General features: G+C 43.9%; 1 protein-coding gene across 1 annotated transcript in view; it reads left to right on the top strand.

The window, feature by feature from the left end:
* The window catches only part of PLEKHG3 (pleckstrin homology and RhoGEF domain containing G3), a 495,850-nt gene that overhangs the window by 380,122 nt on the left and 96,981 nt on the right, over positions 1-18,747 (top strand). Inside the window, exon 11 of the mRNA XM_069207658.1 lies at positions 5,886-5,972. Within this exon, the coding sequence (XP_069063759.1) occupies positions 5,886-5,972 (87 nt within the window). The remainder of the gene's footprint in view (positions 1-5,885; positions 5,973-18,747) is intronic.

Genomic DNA, 18,747 nt, shown 5'->3' with positions numbered 1-18,747 from the left:
ATATAGGTACCACTACCACGCGCTGATATCAGTTCCTTTCTTTCTGCATGGACATGGGTCCAGAGTTCCTTCTTTTCTCTCAGACGCTTTACCTCAACATTTTCTTTAGTCTGCAAGAGATGTCATCCTCTAAAATTACAAGTTTCAAGCCATGTTGGGACTGTCGCAAGCATATGTCTGTCGCTGGTAGCCATCTGGTAAGCCTGTGGTGCTTCGGATCAAGCCACAACTCCAAGACCTTCAGCGACTTCATGTTAGTTAACCCGAAGGCCATCAGGTAATGCTAGGTGAAACTTGATAACTCAAAGCATAAGAAAGCTCTGCACCAAGACCTTTCAAGGTCACATTCGGCATCCAAGGTCATGGGGCCACCCTAGAGGTCAGTCTTCATCGTTCTCCAAGTCCTCAGGTAAGTGTAAGAAATGCAAGAAATTGAACACCATTCACATGGGTATGCACAGAGATGGTCACACCCTCCTTGATATCGCTCCCAAAGTCGGCCGACTTCAGAGTCTATCCCTCAGTTGGATATGGCACAACCCAAGTTTCCAAGGCCTTCAGGCTTTCTGTGGCAGATTGAAGAGTTCCACACAGCCATGCTCTGGCTCTTTGGGTCCCTGCTGATGCCCTCTGGTGACCTCAAAAGGCCTTCCACTTGGGATGCCACCAGGCTGTTCGCCCTCGGCACAAGCTAGACCCTCCAAGCCTAATTTGCCTCCGGAACTTGTTCCGACTCCACTTCTGGTGCCACAACCCATACTGGGCCCAGGCGCTGACACCAGTGTAGACTTCTCCTCTTGAGGAGGCGACCTCAGTTGTTCTCCCTGATCCCAGGCCTACCTCACCCGAAGGCACCTCATCCCCCATGTGAATTGGCACTCAGTTGATAACACTCTGCATTTCCTTTTTGGAACTGAGCCGGATAATAACTGTGACCCGGGTATTGAATTTTCTTAGCCCTACTAGGGTGACAATTGGTACAAGTACTTACAGAAGGCTAGAGGTCTCAACACCTCGAGAGAAGCAGATCTGTTTTCTCTCCCCCCTGGACAAACTACAGAGGAATCCGCTTCCTATGCCATTTTTTACTGCTCTGGTCGGGTTGTCTCTTACGGCCAACCTGTCCATCCCTAACAAGGAACTCAGTAGTTTAATGGTAGAGGCTGTGGGGCCCATCACCCCTGCAGCCAAGGCCCTAGTGCCTTCCAGTCCACTGCCCCCCACTGAAGCCCCACCTGCAAAACAACTTTAGTGTGTCCTTGCATGCACACAGCCACCACCCAGTCAGAGGCAGAATTCACTGATTCTTACCACCCTGGCAAGCCATCACATTAGAAAGGTGGGTTCGACAGATTGATTGCAGGAGCTATGCTTACCCTTTCTCTCTATTCCACAGCATCTTCCCCATCCCTCCAACGACTGACGGTGGACCATCTCTATATTTTGCAGCAGGAAGTGCAAGCCCTTTTAGCCAAAGGGCCTGTTGAGTGGGTGCTGGTGCCAGATGTAGGGCATGGTTGTTATTCCAGCTACTTTTTGGTGCCAAGAAAGGACTGACATCTTCAGCCTGTCCTTGGCCTGGGCCCTTCTAACACCCTCTTATAGAAATAGAAATTCAAAATGCTCACTCTGACCCACATCTAGTCTCCTCTTGACTCTAAAGAATGGATGGGATTGGTACTGCAGGACATCTATTTCCATGTAGATGTCCCACTGGCTCACCAGTCCTACCTATGTGGGACAGGAGCATTTTCAGTTTGCTGTGTTTCCCTTTGATCTCACCACCATCCCTCAGGTGTTCACAACAGTGATGCGTAGGTGGCAGCACAGTCTTCCCCAGTCTTCGATGACTGGCTGTTGAAGGTAGGCTCACACCAGGCAGTTGACAAATACCTCCAGACTACAGCCAACATTCTGTCATCTTTGGGGTTCACTACCAACGTGTCAAAGTCACACCTGACTCCTCCTCAGATGTTCAGGCTATGATCCTCATCTTGCAGCAACAGGCTAGGGTCCTTCACCTGGGCCTTTGCAATCTCCACCTTCATGCTTGGCGATTGAGCGGTGACAGCTGGACACCTTTGACCTTGCGCTGGTAGTGGTTTATGCCATCTTGGCTGCCAGGCATTGCTTGACTGAAACTGTATACCCCTGTCCTTGGAGAAAATGTGTGGCTTGGTGTGGCACACCCTAGATTGACCTCTTCAGACCACGTTATCAGATGCTTTGTTGCTTGTTCTGTCTCTTGCCCTGCAAGGATTCGTTTTGGGCACAGTTAAGGGTTGTCTTTCAGCCTTTTTCATGCCCCAGTAGTCCATAATCTGGTCCTGACTGATCTGATATGCTCTCCAATCAAGCTGCTTCACAGATGCCCTTTGCGGCTCCTTACTATCGAGTCTGTGTTCCTCATCACCTTGGCTCAGCATGCGAGTGAGCTTCAGGCTTTGTGTCCATCCACCATACACTTCCTTTCACCCAGATAAACTGGGACTGGGGTGTCTGGCACCCTTCCTGCTGAAAGTTGTAATGCTGTTCTACGTCGATCAAACAATCACCCTGCTGGTGTTTTATGCTCCGCCTCACCCCTCTAAGGAGGAGTAGAGACTTTACTGCTTGGACTTCAAGAGAGCACTCAGCTTCTACATAGATCACACCAAAGACCACCGGGTGTGTGACCAGCTAGCTCTGTGGGGTTCTCTGGAGCTTAAAAATTCAAGGCAGTTCAGAAGAGAACCATCTCCCACGGGATCATGCTCTGCATTTAGATCTTCTACTTCATTGGTCAAAAAGCAGTCTCCAGAAAGACTGCATGATCATTCCACAAGGGCCAAAGCTGTTACCACTGCATTGGTACCCTGAGTCCCTGTCCTGGACATCTGCCAGGTGGTTACGTGGGTGTCTCTTCATACTTTCACAAAGCACTACTGCCTGACAATCTGGTTCAAGAGAGACATTTTGCACACTCTGCTGCAGGACACTCTGGTTTGAGTCCATTTACAAACCCACCTCTGAATGGGTATTTCTTTGATATCTATTCGAAAGGTGAGGAATCTGCGGCTAGACGTCTCTATCCGAAAAACCAAGGGCCAGGTTCTTCTGGTAGACAAAGCACTTTTCCGGTCGCAAACAGCCCTTCATAAAAACGACCCGAAAAATGCTTTTTACGATGTACACAAGCCAGTAACTTGTTACAGAATCTCATTTTGCTTTTGCGATTCTGTTTTTTAAAGGGGCTTGTTTAGGGCTTCCCTTCTAAATACCAAATTGTTGTGGTATGTATTACTTCTTTGCGACTGGATGCCAGTTGCAAAACAGTAATACTTTACCATCAGTTTCAAACATGTGGTAACCCATTTGCAAAAGGGAAGGAGTCTCCAAGGGACCTCTTTACCTTTGCAATGTAAATAATAATATTTTTAAGAGCAGGCAGTGGTCTCGCAGACCACTGCCTGCTTTTAAAAAATGAAACTGCTAAGTTTCCTTTTTTCTTACTAAACACATCCTGTTTTTCTTCAAGGAAAACAGGCTGCATTTAATTTTAAAAAATTGCTTTATTAAAAAGCAATCACAGACATGGTGGTCTGCTGAGCCCAGCAGGTCAAAATCTCTGTGATGGCTGCAATTCCTAATGGGTCACAATTTGCAACCTACCTCATTAATATGCATGAAGTAGGTCTATTTGCGACCAACTAGGAATCGCTAATGAAATTCAGAGGAGTTTCATACATTAGGAATACTGATTTTCTAACTGCGATTCAGAGAGAATTAGGAAATCAGTATTCCTAATGTTAGTACTTCCGGCCCGAAGTTACTTATCTTCAGTAAGACTCTAGCAGCAGATTCCTCACTTCCCCTCTCCCCCTCCCTCTTAGTTGATTGGACTCTGTTCATTAATTAAGATCCACAGTCTGTTACAGTTTTTAAGACTATTTTCAAATTCGGTTGTACTCTTTGAGCAAAGGATGGGTAGAACATCATCCAGGGGTCAATATGTGAAAGAAGGATATCTTTAAGTTGGTGAGCCTGTCCTAAACAACATGTGTTAAATTTAATTAAGATTAAGAGATTGGCCCAGTTAGGAAACACTTTTAGGACATAACAGGCATCCTATTAGCTGATGTCCACAATGACTGGTTTTTGACAATTGTTTTCATATCAGTTCTGAGATCATCAACATGTTTGTATTTAATTATTGTCAGAGTATCTTTAAAACCAATGATTTGGAAATACAGCTACTAACGAGTACACAGAAATGTTTTTGCACTGGTTAAAAATACCCTATTATCATAACAAGGAGATTGATTTAAATAGATTCAGAAGTGGTTGATGAACATGTGATGACTTTTAACCACTGTTACCATTACAATTGCCATTTAACATAGTATTTGCTGCGTGCATTAGAGCAACTCCCACAACTTATTTTCGTAAGTTCTTGAGCATCTTGTGGACCAATGGTGAAAAGGTTGAAAATGTTTTGCTTCTTATTCCAGAGATTGTTAATCCCTGTGCCAATGTGGATGCCTGGTGTAAGTGATTCAGGGTTTACCTCGGGATTAAAACTTCTTATTCCTTAAGGGAATTGATTGATGACAATTGTAGGCATTTTGAGTCCTCTAGGTCATTGCTGGGTTCCCTCCTTGTGGCCATCCTCATTTGTGGTGGGAGATGTCGAAGGCTGGTCACTTGCTTGAAAGACCTAATTCAGATGTGGTTGTTCAAGTCAGCTCTGAAAACCAAAACCAGCCAAAATATAACACATAGATCCTTTTCATAGGTAAAGCTAGTTAATAGTCTAACCATTTGTTTTGGAGCAGTTCAGGTTGCTCCAGACCACCTAGTACACTAGGATCAAATAATTCCTTAACTATGCCCTTTTGTGCCACTACCAGCATATTTCAAGATTCTGTCTGTGCAGAGATTGACACTCTAATTAATTCTGATTTTTACAAATCTAACTTTCTTGGGAATGTGCTGCATTTCAGCCTTACAGGACAGAGGTCTAATGGCCGTGTAATTGTTTCACACCTGGCTAGTGTTTACTCAGATGTTGATTCTATCATGCATTCAAAATTTCGGTATTCAAAGGGCAAGGAATACAACTGTCATCTTAACTTCAAGGAAAATAAGTGGTTCATTTCTTTCTCCGCCTTTTACTGCTACTAGCCAGATTAATTTTCTGTATCTGTATTTAAATAGTGAAATACTATTACACAGTCAGCTCTTAGTTAACACAATTGTGTTCCGTAGTTAACACTTGTGTTTCATAGTCTTGAGCTTCCGCACTGCCACAAGAGGAGGCAAAAATATTGCATTTCGGTGCTTAACGTGGAAATCTCTTTCCAATCGATCCTCATCTTCCAGAAGCCCCTCTTCTCTTATTAGTTCATTTTTAAGTATCCTTGTTGGAAAGTGTCTAGCCTTACCTTCCTAGCAGGTCAGTTTTGATTCAAGTCATGACACGCATCAGGGTGGACTCATTCCCCTCACTCTCAGTCCCAGAACTGTGACTTGTGTTACATTTATAGTGCTATTGATGTACTTCTAAATGTATTACAAAATGCAGCTTGTGAATTGGGCCAATGCTTTTATCGTGATAGAGAAAGTGATGTTAAAATACCAGTTAAAGTATGAACACAATCAGCAAAGAAAATATGTTTAGTGTAGAAAAGAAATCGACAAAATAAAGGAAAAAAAACATAAATAAAGCACAGGTAAAAAGCTGGGATTCAGAAAATGAATAAACATGCTGTAAGATTGTTTACAATTAGCTTACAATTGATTAAATGTTTCATATATTTAATCTGTATGAGAGGTGTTTGGCACATCTTGGAAATTGGCCACCTTTTGTAATCATCATATCAAGGTTCTTCCTTTCTGTTTTGTAGGTCCGAACAGTTGAAGAAAAACGTTTATGGACTCATCATATCAAGGAACTGATCCTTGAAAATCATCATGCTATTATTCCCCAGAAGGTAATTCTTTATGTGATTCATGACCGCAAACAAATGGCATCTTTTACCAATTAACCTAAAACGGCACTGATAAGCTACTTAAGTGATGTGGAGATTTAACCATTGTGAAATTGCCATTGACAAAATAGAAAGCAACATCGTGGCATACACATGGTCCTCCCTCCATGTGTGCCCACTGGATGCAGCCACACGCAGATAATGGGCACACACCCTTTGGATCATCCCCCTCCTGCATACTGCTTGTATGTTTGAGCTACTGTGGGTGGACTCAATAGATCCAGGACCCGCAAGAGTTTGGATGTGCAGGTCTTGTTGCCACATGGCTACAGTCAGTCATTTTTCCCACAATGACAATAGGAAATGGGAAGGCCAGTTAATGAACCTCGGATTAACAAACTTGGCAAGCCTTTTCAAAATCTGTTCATATTAATTTTGACCTTTTTTGAGGGATAACTGTTATGTTCAATGGTGTGTGGTTGTAGATACGTATACTCTGCATACTCCTGCCATCTAGTGTTGGGCCCAGAGTGTAGCAATTTTTTTTTCTTTTTTTTCGAAAAGCATTTTTGAGTCACAGGATTGAGTGACTCCTACTTCTTGGTGATACTGCGCTTGGGCATTAGATTATTTTCTCTTCACCATCAGGTTTAGACGTGTGTGTCTTCACTCCATCTTTCGCCTCTAGTTCAAAATCTTTCCTTCTGTTTTCTCTTTCTTTATCTTCATCAACGGTATTGTTTCTCAATCACGTGCTCCTATCTTTGGGGTTGTCTCCCCGTGTCAGTCCTGGCACTGACCGCGCACCCTCTGGGGTGACCTCGCCTGTTTTGAAGCTACTTCACCACCCGGTACCAAAAAGTAGTATGCTGAGCTGATGGACTGGACGCTGTTTTGTTGCTGTCCTCAGTGCCACTCAAAATTGCCTCACACCGACCAACATCTGGTGTGTAACCTGTGCCTCTCCCCCGATCACCAAGAAGCTACCTGCGATGCCTGCAATTCCCTCCGGTCTTGGGGCAGAAGAGCTCGTCAGTTGAAGATGGCGCACAAGACTCCGGACGATACCCCGGACATCTTTGGGGAGGAACATGCCAAGGAGGAGCCAGAACAAGAGGAAGCCTTCTCCATCCAGGGGTCAGGAGCAATGTTCCCTCTAATATTTTTCCACTGTGTGCGGCAGTGTGCGGTCTCTGTGCACTGCAGCCAAGGATACGTGCGCCAAGAAATTGACCATTCACGCGCGCGCAGCGCATAAATAGCCAAGATCTTTGGCATTAGCCTCTCCATACCACTAAAGCAAAAAAGGGATATCATTGCTACATGCAATAGGGCATCAAGGCAGTTTTGTGACCTGGTTGCACACCCCAAGGACATGACCTGTTAAGTGCCACCTACACCCCAGTTAGAGAAAACAGAGGAACATTGCCCGCGGCCTTTAAACGCTGTTTTCATTTACTTCAATCCAGATTCAAATATGAGCATTTTCTGCAATAGGAGAGCACGACTATCGCTCTAAAAGGCTTATTTGAGCTGAGAAAGTGATAATGCATATAAACAACTATGAAGTATGACAATGATGGAAAAGTTGATAACAGCACATTTCCTACTGTTCTGAAGCATTTCCTAGCTCATTAACCATTAATTTTCAACATAAATATCACTTGCTCGCTTGTATGCTAAAGTATGCCAAATGATGTTTAAAACACTCCCCGCGGCCTTTAAACGCTGTTTTCATTGACTTCAATCCAGATTCAAATATGAGCATTTTCTGCAATAGGAGAGCACGACTATCGCTCTAAAAGGCTTATTTGAGCTGAGAAAGTGATAATGCATATAAACAACTATGAAGTATGACAATGATGGAAAAGTTGATAACAGCACATTTCCTACTGTTCTGAAGCATTTCCTAGCTCATTAACCATTAATTTTTAACATAAATATCACTTGCTCGCTTGTATGCTAAAGTACGCCAAATGATGTTTAAAACACTCCCCGCGGCATTTAAACGCTGTTTTCATTCACTTCAATCCAGATTCAAATATGAGCATTATCTGCCTTAGGGGAGCACGTATATCGCTCTAAAAGGCATATTTCTTAACGTGCGCGCTTGCCGATGGGGCCTGCACGATGGGGGAAGGAAAGATGCGCGCGCGCTCGCGCCTTACAGGAAACATTGGTCAGGAGTATATTCCCTATACTTTCTCCTTCCTAAAAAAGACAGCTCTCTCAGGCTTATTGTGGACCTCAGACCATTAAGCCACTACATTCTCGCAGAACACTTTCATATGGTTAATCTTCAAGATGTTATTCTGCTTATGCCACAAGGCAACTTTGACGCCCCAGATCTAAAAGATGCCTACTTTCATATCCCCATACACTCTGCACACCAAAAATACCTACGATTCGTGGTGGCAGGCACACATTACCAGTTCAAAGTCCTGCCTTTCGGGGTCACAACTGCTCCCAGAGTCTTCACAAAGTGCTTAGCTTTAGTCACCGCACACCTCGTAGGACAAAACATACATGTTCCCTTATCTAGATGACTAGCTCATCAAAGCCAGTATCCTACGACAGTGCCAACATCACACTCAGATGACAGTCAAACTGCTTCAGATGTTAGGATTCACAATCAACTTTGTCAAATCCCATCTACAACCTCTTCAGATACAGCCCTTTCTAAGAGCTGTTCTCAGTGCAGAGTTGGGGTTAGCATACCCAAACCCAGCTTGTGTTCAAAGTTTTCAGTCTCTGCTTCCCCGGTTTCAGGAGAATTGTACATACAGAGTCAGGACTATCATGCACCTGTTAAGGATGATGGCCTCCTGCATTGCCATTGTTCCCCATGCCAGACTTCAAATGCATCCCTTACAGCAGTGTCTGTCATCAGTGGTCTCAGTCATAAGGTCACTTGGAGGATCTAGTGTTAGAATGCCATACTCACTGCTCTCTACAATGGTGGAACAATACCAACCTGTTGAAAGGGTGGCTTTTCTGGACCCTGTGCCTCAGGTCATTCTGACCACAGACTCATCACTGATGGATTGGAGTGCTCACCTTCAAGACCTCACAGTACAGGGCCTCCGGGATCTCAGTCACCAAGCCCTGCATATCAACTACCTCGAAGTTCAGGCAGTCCTTCTAGCCCTGAAATCATTTCTTCATCACCTGTCTCACAAGGTTGTCTTAATCTGCACCAACATGACAGCCATGTACTGCCTACAGAAAGAAGAGGGGAACACAGTTGTTCCAATTGTCACAACTCTCTCAGACAATTTGGAAGTGAGCTGTCTACCACCACATTCACCTGGTGGCAGAGTATCTCCCAGGAACGGACAACAACTTTGCAGACCTGCTCAGCAGGATGCAGCAACAAGTCCACAAATGGAAACTCCACCCACAAGTCCGTCAAAAATACTTCCTAAGGTGGGGAACTCCTCAGATAAACCTTTTCACCTCAGCAGAAAAATGCAAAATGCCCAAGCCTTGCCACACCCTCTATCCAAGGGAAACGCTCTATGGATGAACTGTTCAGTGGTATTTTCTTATGGTTTTTCACCTCTCCCTCTCATTCCATTTCTGGTTTGGAAGATCAAGCAGACATCTCCCACCATGATCCTGATAGCTACCAATTAGGTGCATCAACTATGGTTCACCGCACTTCTGGACCTCTCACTAGTTTCCCACAAGAAGCTCACCACTAGGCCAGACATTCTCACTCAAAATCAAGGACATGTCAGGCACCCAGACCCTAAGTCACTCAACCTTGCGAGATGGCACCTGACCTCATAGAGTTTGGTTACTTAGAATTGCCTAGGGAATGTATGTACATTCTCAGGGATGCTTGTAGACCCACAACCAAAAAATGTAGACCTTTTGTATGCTACTGCCAACCAAAACGTCTTAATCCCATTAAAGCTGCAGGAAAACAATCTAACAAAGGAGTTGATGCCCATGTGCTGTATCCAAGAAGGAGGAGTCCCTTGATCCTGGGACTCAAAAATGCTTCTTCAAAGAAAAAAGCAACGTACACATCTCCTGACCCAACACTAGATGGCAGGAGTATGCAGAGCATGTGAATCTACCGCACTACATGCCACAAACAGATGTTTACTGGGTAAGTAACATTTACCTTTCCACTATTCTGTGGTGTAAAGTTGTACCCACTGGGATTGAAGCATCATCACCTTCCTCATTTTGACACTGAAAAACAATTTCACAAACTCTGAAATAGCTAATGGCAATGAAGCACCCACTGTAGGAAGCTGGCCCTTTATGTGGTATTTCAATACCCTGTAAAAGGTCCAGGGCTATGCAATCGCAAACTGCTCTATTTGGAGGTAGTGTGGTTAAGAAGCCTTAGTCTTAATACAGAGGAGTGCAAGATATCCACAAATACACACAGTAGTCCGTAAGTGAGACACGCACCTCAAAAAGGAGATCCACACCAATTTATAAAAACAACAAGTATCTTTATATATGTTTTGGCATCAGAGAAAAAACGTTTGGGTAAATACGTTTTTAATTAGGAATTCTTTTTACTTTAAAAAGTGGACACAGTGCAATTTCTAAGTTCTGCAATTTTCTCCTATGGGAGTAAAAAACAAGATCTGCAAACAAATAGAATACAGCAACTTACAAGACCAATCTCCAGGAGTTAAAGTGAGTAGTGTGCAAGGTCCAACGAAGCACCAGCAGTACACCACCAGCGGCAAAGAGATGGCAGGGTGCACAAAGTAAACACTGTTGGGTGCCCAATGCGTTTCAATGGAGATAGGTCACTGTGAAAAGAGGTTGCAGGCTCTGGCCAGAAGGCCAGGTGGGCTTAACCAACAGCGCGGCTCATGACTCCCAATGCTTGGGCACAGGGTGCAGAGGTGTCTTTAAGTGTATGGTTGTCTTTACCGGAGCAGTTGCGATAGAGGAGGCTGTGTGCCAAGGCTGCAGGCGTCGTCTGAGAGTCCAGGAGGGGACTTGGATTCTGGAGGACTAGGAAAGCTTGTGGGCACCGGTGGACCACTTCAAATTGGGTCGGAGACAGCAGGTGCAATGGGGACTTCAGGTGTCGGGTTTTGACGGTTCCGGAGGCTTTAGAGTCACTTCTTTGGAGTTTGCTGGAGAACAGGTCCCCTGTTCACTTGAGGTCTTGTCTTTTTCAAAGACATGAAGTCCTCCTGGGTTTCTGGAGTCACAGCTGCAGGACCAGTCATCTTTAGTGCAGGTTTCAAGGAGCGATGCAGACAGGCTGGAGTGGTTGGTACCAGGTCAGCTGCTTCTTTTTCTCCTCTTCTGCTTTCACAGCTATCCAATGTCCTTGGTCTTTGTCATCAGGATTTGCTTTTCTTGGTCCAGGGGCTTCCCTAAATACTGAAGGTAAGGGTGTTAGTGGTGTGTAGGGTAGTAGCCAATTGGCCCATGACCCTGGGGGGGTCACTATGCCCCCTAGATGACCACTTCCTGTGGGAAGTGGGCATAGCCCTGTCACAGAATACCTAGGTATGCGATCTCAAAGATGGCTATCTCTGGAAAATTGTGTGCACCTCTGCTTAGCCCACCTTAGGGGTGGTACTAGTTTGGAGGTGGCACACCTACCTGACTAGCTAATTTTCCCACCTATTCAGGTACCAGGTGGATTTGAACAGGGTTGGTGGCTTCCTCTCCTGTGAGGGGAGCCAGTTTCACATTTCAAAAGTGGCAGCCCTTTGAATCTTGTCACCTTAGGAAGGCTAATCAGCAGGTCGTCCTGTGGGATATGGTGTTACACCCTCTTACAGGACAGACTTTTGTTCTGGGCCTCCTGAGAGCAGGAGGATTTCACCCTAGGGGGCCCAAACTGTCTCAGGTGGCAGGCTGGCAGAAACCAGTCAGCAAGCACACCGCAGTGCCCTGTGGGTGCATGTATTGATAAATCCATCACTGGAATCAATGTGGGCTTATCAGTACGAGATGTTGGATACCAACCATCCCTTTCTATATTGAAGCCATCATGTAGCTGGGGAACTCGTGTTGACCAGTGTGCAGCCCATGCATTTAAAATGGCTTCCCTGCCCACATACTATGTCTGAGAATTGACATTGACATAGCAAGGACATATCTGTTCTTGCAGATAATCCCTTACATGTAATATAACGCACCCTGCCTTAGGACTGTAAGCCTACTGTAGGGGTGACTTATATATATTGCATGCAGTGTTAGGGACATTGCACACAGGCTGTGTGCCATGTTGTGTTTTCACTTTTGTCTGCACCAAGTCATGCAGCTGGCAATGGCAGCCTTCCATGTGCTTGGTGAGGGGTCCTTTAGGGTGGCACAATTTGTGCTGCAGTGCTTAGGCTCCCTCATTAGCGCCCCAGGTACCAGGGTTACCATTTACTACGGCCTTACAGAGGGTGCTAAATGATACGCCGACTGGATAAACAATTTAAAGTTTAGGAAAAGAGGTCTGGCACTGGGGACTTGGTTAGCAGAAACCCAGTGCACTTTTAGTCAAAATCACATCAGATACCAGGCAAAATGTTGTGGGTAACCATGTAAAACATTAGCTTTTTCCTACATCTTCCCAATGATAGTTATGTTTAGATTCAAATTATGGTTTGTGAACTAGTTCACAAACCACTGCAACTATATGTCTCTGTTGGAAAATGGATTATTGGTAAGGGCAGGTAAGTACCTACACTTAGCAATAGGCCACTAACCTCAACTTAGGTCCAGTTAGGTCTCAATAAATTAAACCCCGCTCAACCCTTGGTAGCTTGGCAACGAGTGACAAGGCTTAACTTAGGAGACAAATGTGTAAAGCATTTAATAATCACAAAACAAATAATTAAAACACAAAACACAATAAAATTCCAACACCAGTTCATAGAAATAGATTATATTTTTATCTTTAAAATGACACCAAAATGATTAAAATCGGATAAGGGGAACCGGAGATATGATTTTTTTAAAAGAATTAATGCTTTTTAGCACTTGGAAATGAATAGCGCCAATCTGGTCGTACCTCCACCGGGGCAAAGTAAAAGTTTGAGGCCGACCGCGATAGAGCCCTGCTCAGCTACAGCTCGCGGGAGGCCTTGGTCGAAAGTTTACCTTATTACTTGGTCCCGCTGAAGAAAATCTCCAGAAAAACGACTAAGTCGCCAGTCCAATCCGACCTCCTGGAACTCTTCCTCGGATACGTGTCGCGGGAGCTCTCGGTGGAGATTTTTACCTTCAGAGTCGTTTATTCGAGGTGAACATCCTTCGACTGGGACAAACTGAATACTGATCCAACGTCCCTGGAGTCCTCTTCGGATACACTGCCTAGGAGGTCCCAGTCAACTTTCTACATTCTGACTTAGTCACTTTTTCTGAGATTTTTTTCACCGGGGTGAATCTGCAAGTCAGGCCGGGTCACGGATAAGGCAAGCTGGCTAGAGTTGTAGCGGCGGGTTGGTCCCTTTATGGAGATTTTTTTCAAAAGTTCTCCAAACTTCTGGATCTTCTTCCAGATGTTCTTTTAAGGTTCTTTTGATGTCCACTGCTCACACCAAGGTTCCAGAAGCTCTGAGATGCTCCTTGAGGGTGCGGACTACAACTCCCAGAATGCGCAAACTCCAAAACAGCCACTGGACAGTAGTCAGCTGGTCAGTTTCTTCAGGAGTTGGTACAGGGGACTCTGCTTAGCAAATTTTCACCTGTAGCAAACAGGGAGTCCCTCCTAGAACCAGTTGAAGCCAGGCAAGGTTCTTCTTGTGGTGGAGCCCAAGTGTGCAGCTGGTGATGTACTCCAGAGTGCAGTGTCCAGGTGCAGGTCAGGGGTCCAGCAGGGCAGTCCTTCTTCTGTAGTTCTTCCTTGTTGAAATCTGGTAGGGATCTGAGGTATGGGTGCAGCTCTGCCATATTTATCCTTGCTCCTGGGAGAAAAACAGGGGGGGTCCTAGTTCTCCAGTCAGGTGCAGGGTCCTTCCCCCCTATGATCATCACTTCCTGGGAAGTGTGGCAAAAATCAATGTCAGGGAGCAACATTCCTCAAAAATCCATCATGGCTGAACTGATTTTTGTAGGTTACATCTGGCTGAGCCCACCCACTGGTGTGGCTAAAAAATCTTACACATCCTTCTCCTGCCCCCTCCTAAACTAATCAGGGGAGGCACCTAACTGTCTGGGTTTGCAGGATGTGAGAGAGGTGGTGGGCTACTCCAGATGTCCTTCCCTGCCTTTGAAGACCAGTTTGGCAGCCCCCCCCCCCTTCCTGCTTCTCCATCTTCTGGGAGGAGATCTCCTTCCACAGGCACATTCCTTTGTGTTGTTCAGCCCAGGCTACTTCACACCTCATCAAGGCAGCCTGGCCAGGCTGCCAGAGACTGGGCAATCAGAGCAGAGCACTACAGGGCTGAACTCTTTACCTGAACAAGTTATATTAAATGCAACAATTGTAATTTGTGGGATTTATTATAACAATTGATTTGATACTAGACTTGAGGTATCTGATACTTAAGGGGACTTTATAAATTAAAATAGTCTCCCCATTCTAGCCTATGGAGGCCATTCACAACAAATGTGGCTGTTTTACCTTACCAGGGCTTATAAAACTATTTTTATAAGGTCCCAGCTTATAGTTGCATGTCACCCAGCCCTAGGGACACATAGGGCACACCTTAGGGGTGACCTATATGGGAAAAAAAGGTAGTTTAGGACTTTGTAAGTACTTTTAAGTCCAATGTCAAATTTGCATGTTACTTTAATTTAAAAGCAGCCAGCAAGGCAGGCTTGCCTTTAAAATGACACTAAGCACATCAGCAGCGCACCTATGGGTGCACTATCTACGCTGGGGTCCCTAAACCTACATGCCCTACCATATACTAGGGACTTATAGGTAAGTTAACATAGCTAATTATAATTAGCCTAATTTGCATATTGATTTTACACAGAGCACACGCGCTGGGACTGGTTAGCAGTACCCTGGCCCTATCAGAGTCAGTAAAACACCAGCAAAAATTGAAAAATGGGGGCAAAAGGTCAGGGGGCCACGGCAATCAGACCTGTTTTCTCACAGTCTCCAAGTTACTATTTCTGATTTCTCAAAGTCACAATAGGAGTTTGCCACCAAAATGAATGGCAAATTTGTTATAGTTTTGTATGGCATTTTTATCATTGTGCATAGCAACATTTCTATGGAAGTTAGAAAAGGAGATGATGAATTTTGACTAATTAGAACTATGATCTTAAGACTTTAATTTTAAACAAGCATGCTTTGGGTGGAAAGGTTGTGAAAAGTTTTGTGCAAGTTCTACAAACAATGCTAAAGTTATTAGCGATTAATAAAGTAATTCCGATAATCAAGCCATGTCACCTGTTACACAGTCGCCATCGCTAACTTTGTTATAAGTGATTCTAAAGAGTATGCAATACCTATTATATATACTAATTGCCTATTATATATATTAATAACACATCGTAAGTCACAGTGACCCCATTGACAGATTTGCCTGACTTTTGACAGTTAACTAGCTTAGTCAGCTAAGTTTCAGCACACCAGTTTTCTTGAAGATCTATCCACAAGCTATGAAAGGAGGAGAGAGAAGAATGTTGCCGAGCTGGTTATAAATGGTTAAAACCTTTGAATATGTCTGCCATTTGGGTCTGGGGAATAATTCAAAATTGTGATATTTCAAAAAATAAAAAAAAATCTGTTCGGCGAAAAGAGCCTTTTCTGTAATCATCAGTTTCAGATCCAGGGTATCAGAGTTGGTACTGCAGATCAGAGAGGTCTGATTGGCTGCCAAAGGAAAAACCTTCTCAGGCAGCAGCCATTACATGATTCTGGGCACAGTCTCCTGTATCCTGCAGTTAAGAAAAGAATGGGTTGTTTTGGGGCAGGGTGGGCACACCCTGGTCCTCCGTCCAAATTGATGGACCATCAAAGGGCCCCCAATAGGCTACATTGTTGAAAAGAAGGTGTAAGGTTTGTGAGTCAGATATCGGACTCTAGAATCCCTAAAATGGAAGCCTGGGACTGCAGTGTTTGTCTCAGTAACGCAGTCCCCGACCACCATGTTGGAATTTGTAGGTTAACAAGTCAGTAATACAGCTTTCAATCTCAACTCAAGCTTCAGGGTGTGACGATTATGTCTGATTTCCAAAACCTCCAGAAAAAGCATTAAAAAACAACAAAGTCTTAGTACTATGGGCTAAATTGTAGGCAGCGGGCCGGGCACTGCATCTGATTTCAGTTGTGCATGACCAAAGGCTGCGAATAATGGGAGTTCGGTGCCTGCAGTGAGCTTGACATAGGGTCAGGTTGCAGGCCCGGTATAGGGTCTGGTTGCTGGCCATGCGCGACACCCAAAATGCTCTCTGCATGGACAAAGGCTGTGCTCAGCATTGATTGATTGGTTGTTGTTGCAGTGAGTTGTCTGTGGGGTCATGCCACATACCAGGCCCAATAACCAACCACCACTGTGCACACTGGAATGCCATCTGCAGTAGGAGTGAGCGTCCAATGCAGGTTGGTTGCTAGGATTGGCCACAGACCAAGCCTTGCTCCCAATACCCTTTATGCACAGCCCTTGGCCCTGAGGTTATCTAAGTACATCATAAAAAAGCAAAGAAATGAATTTTAAAAACTGAGTTCTGGTTCTGACTCACATGTGTTAAACCACTGAACTTCCGCCAGTTATGCTTGCCAGCGCACACACAACACACGTTATAACTTGCAGTGCCTGTAATGCATAACAGCCCAATTTGCCAATGCCACAGATCAACAATAATATTTACAAGGAGAACAGCATGATGTGCAGTATTATGGCTTGTTGTTGTGTGTGCTTTAACGATCATAAGTGGTGCATTTTAGTTGTTTCACGCTTTTGAGCCACAACCAGAAGTCAGTTATTAACTGTATTTTGTCAGTGAATATATTTATACATACACGGATATCGCACACTGACAACATTTACATGGTTGCCTTTATATGTTAGCGTATTCCTGAGATGCTCAGAGCAGTAAAATAGTTATGTGGCAATATTGCATGATATGGAGTTCAGCATTGGTTCTTGTCTGATTTAGAAGGGTTGGGAAAATTAATAAGGGTCTTACTCTGATAACTCACAATATTAGAATAGCAAGAGTGCAGAAGGAACAATGTTTAGTACTAATCTGCTGTGTCAGCTAGCTTTACTCTACCTAGAAATACACGTGCGGAGGTGCTGGGCTGCCAAAAAGTTACTGCATGAAAATGTGGACTAGTGATCAGTGTTTGACTCGATAGCTGAAACTACAGCGAGAGAGGCCAGTTGAACTGAGATATAACTCCGATCAGTTCACTTTCACACGTTTTGTATCTTAGATGGAGGAACACCTAATCGATGTATTACCTTTACATTTCTTGACCCACACATTGAACGTTAAATAGATTATCTTTGGCTTTATGTTCAACTCAAGAGGTGAATTGTCTAATAGAGAAATGGGAGCAAATCGGGTACGGACCGAATCTCTTAATTTGGAGGCCAAAATTAATTAGAATGATCAGTTTTCTACTCCATTATTATTTAGGGTGATGAGATTGAATAATGTCTCCACCTCCAAATGAGGCTCTATAATAATCTGTTGCAGTACTTTAACACTGAAATATGTTATGTACTACACCAGACAGTCACATCTAATGCAAAGCGTGGGGTGGCACACTCATATAGCACACATCATCATGCCTCTGTGTAAGCGCTTTAGGCGGCGAAAAGGGGCTGGGACTCACAAGCAGCAGTCTGCAGCAATCTGTACAAGTCTGTCTCCTGCAGAATACAAATCACTTGGGTCTGCTTTATGCACCAAAAAGATATGCCAGCTCTATAGCCATAACCTAACAAAGTGTACTGTAACCAATGTCCAGGATTTGATCTAGTTAGGGAGCCACTGGTTTTTCTACCTCTCATGCCACATGGCTGTAGACAAACCAGAACTTGTGGAGAAAGTTTAGGTGAGTTGTAGCACCACCCTCAGTTGAGCATTGTGACATTATTATTCTATCTTGTGCCTCACTATCAGTTTATGGCCACATCTAGTGAGAAAATATGAAAGATAACTTACAGTTACATAAAAATGCAAACCTGAAATTGTCCTTTCAAAATTATCAAGCTGTTAGTGCATACGGAAGCGTAGAAGCTCAGCATGTCAAGGGAGTCATAAATGATTAATAACATGGATTACTTTAGTGTGGGTGATTGTTCACGGGAAGAATAGAAGTTTTGTCTTGGAAGAATGTGTTAAATATCTTAATTTATTGATAGAATAACTTACCATTTATACCTTCTAAGTTCATCCTCTAAGAATTGTGTTTGTCATTAGCAGCCAGAATTAGAGATGCAAAGTAGATATTTTTTTGAAAATTAACCAACCACCTTTCAGTGTGCCATAATAGTAATATAAATGTTTTTCTTATCTTCAGATTTTTAGCTTTCAGATAACAATACTTAGAGCAGTTGCAGCTAGGTAACTCTGATGTAAGGATTTTTTATACTATCAAATTAATTTTGGCCATCCTGACAGCCTTGACTATGGGTTCATACTTTTTTGTGTGTATGTATTGTGCCAGTTGTGTGTCCAGAGCTGATAGCGATCTATTGGGCCTTGCCCTTGAATCAGGCCTGAAAATTGTCATTGATTAAACACTGTGTACTATAGTGTGTAGTTCATTAAGTCTTGTACTTCTAATGTCATTGATGTCATGTTCTAAGCAATTGAATTCATCATCAGACCTGCTTTCATATCATGCACACACAGATTTTCCTCATATCTATTAAAA

This window comes from Pleurodeles waltl, chromosome 9, assembly GCF_031143425.1.
Source record: "Pleurodeles waltl isolate 20211129_DDA chromosome 9, aPleWal1.hap1.20221129, whole genome shotgun sequence".
NCBI classification, from domain to species: domain Eukaryota; kingdom Metazoa; phylum Chordata; class Amphibia; order Caudata; family Salamandridae; genus Pleurodeles; species Pleurodeles waltl.
The sequence above is the reverse complement of the archived record's forward strand: the minus strand, read 5'-3'. Positions and strand labels throughout refer to the sequence as shown.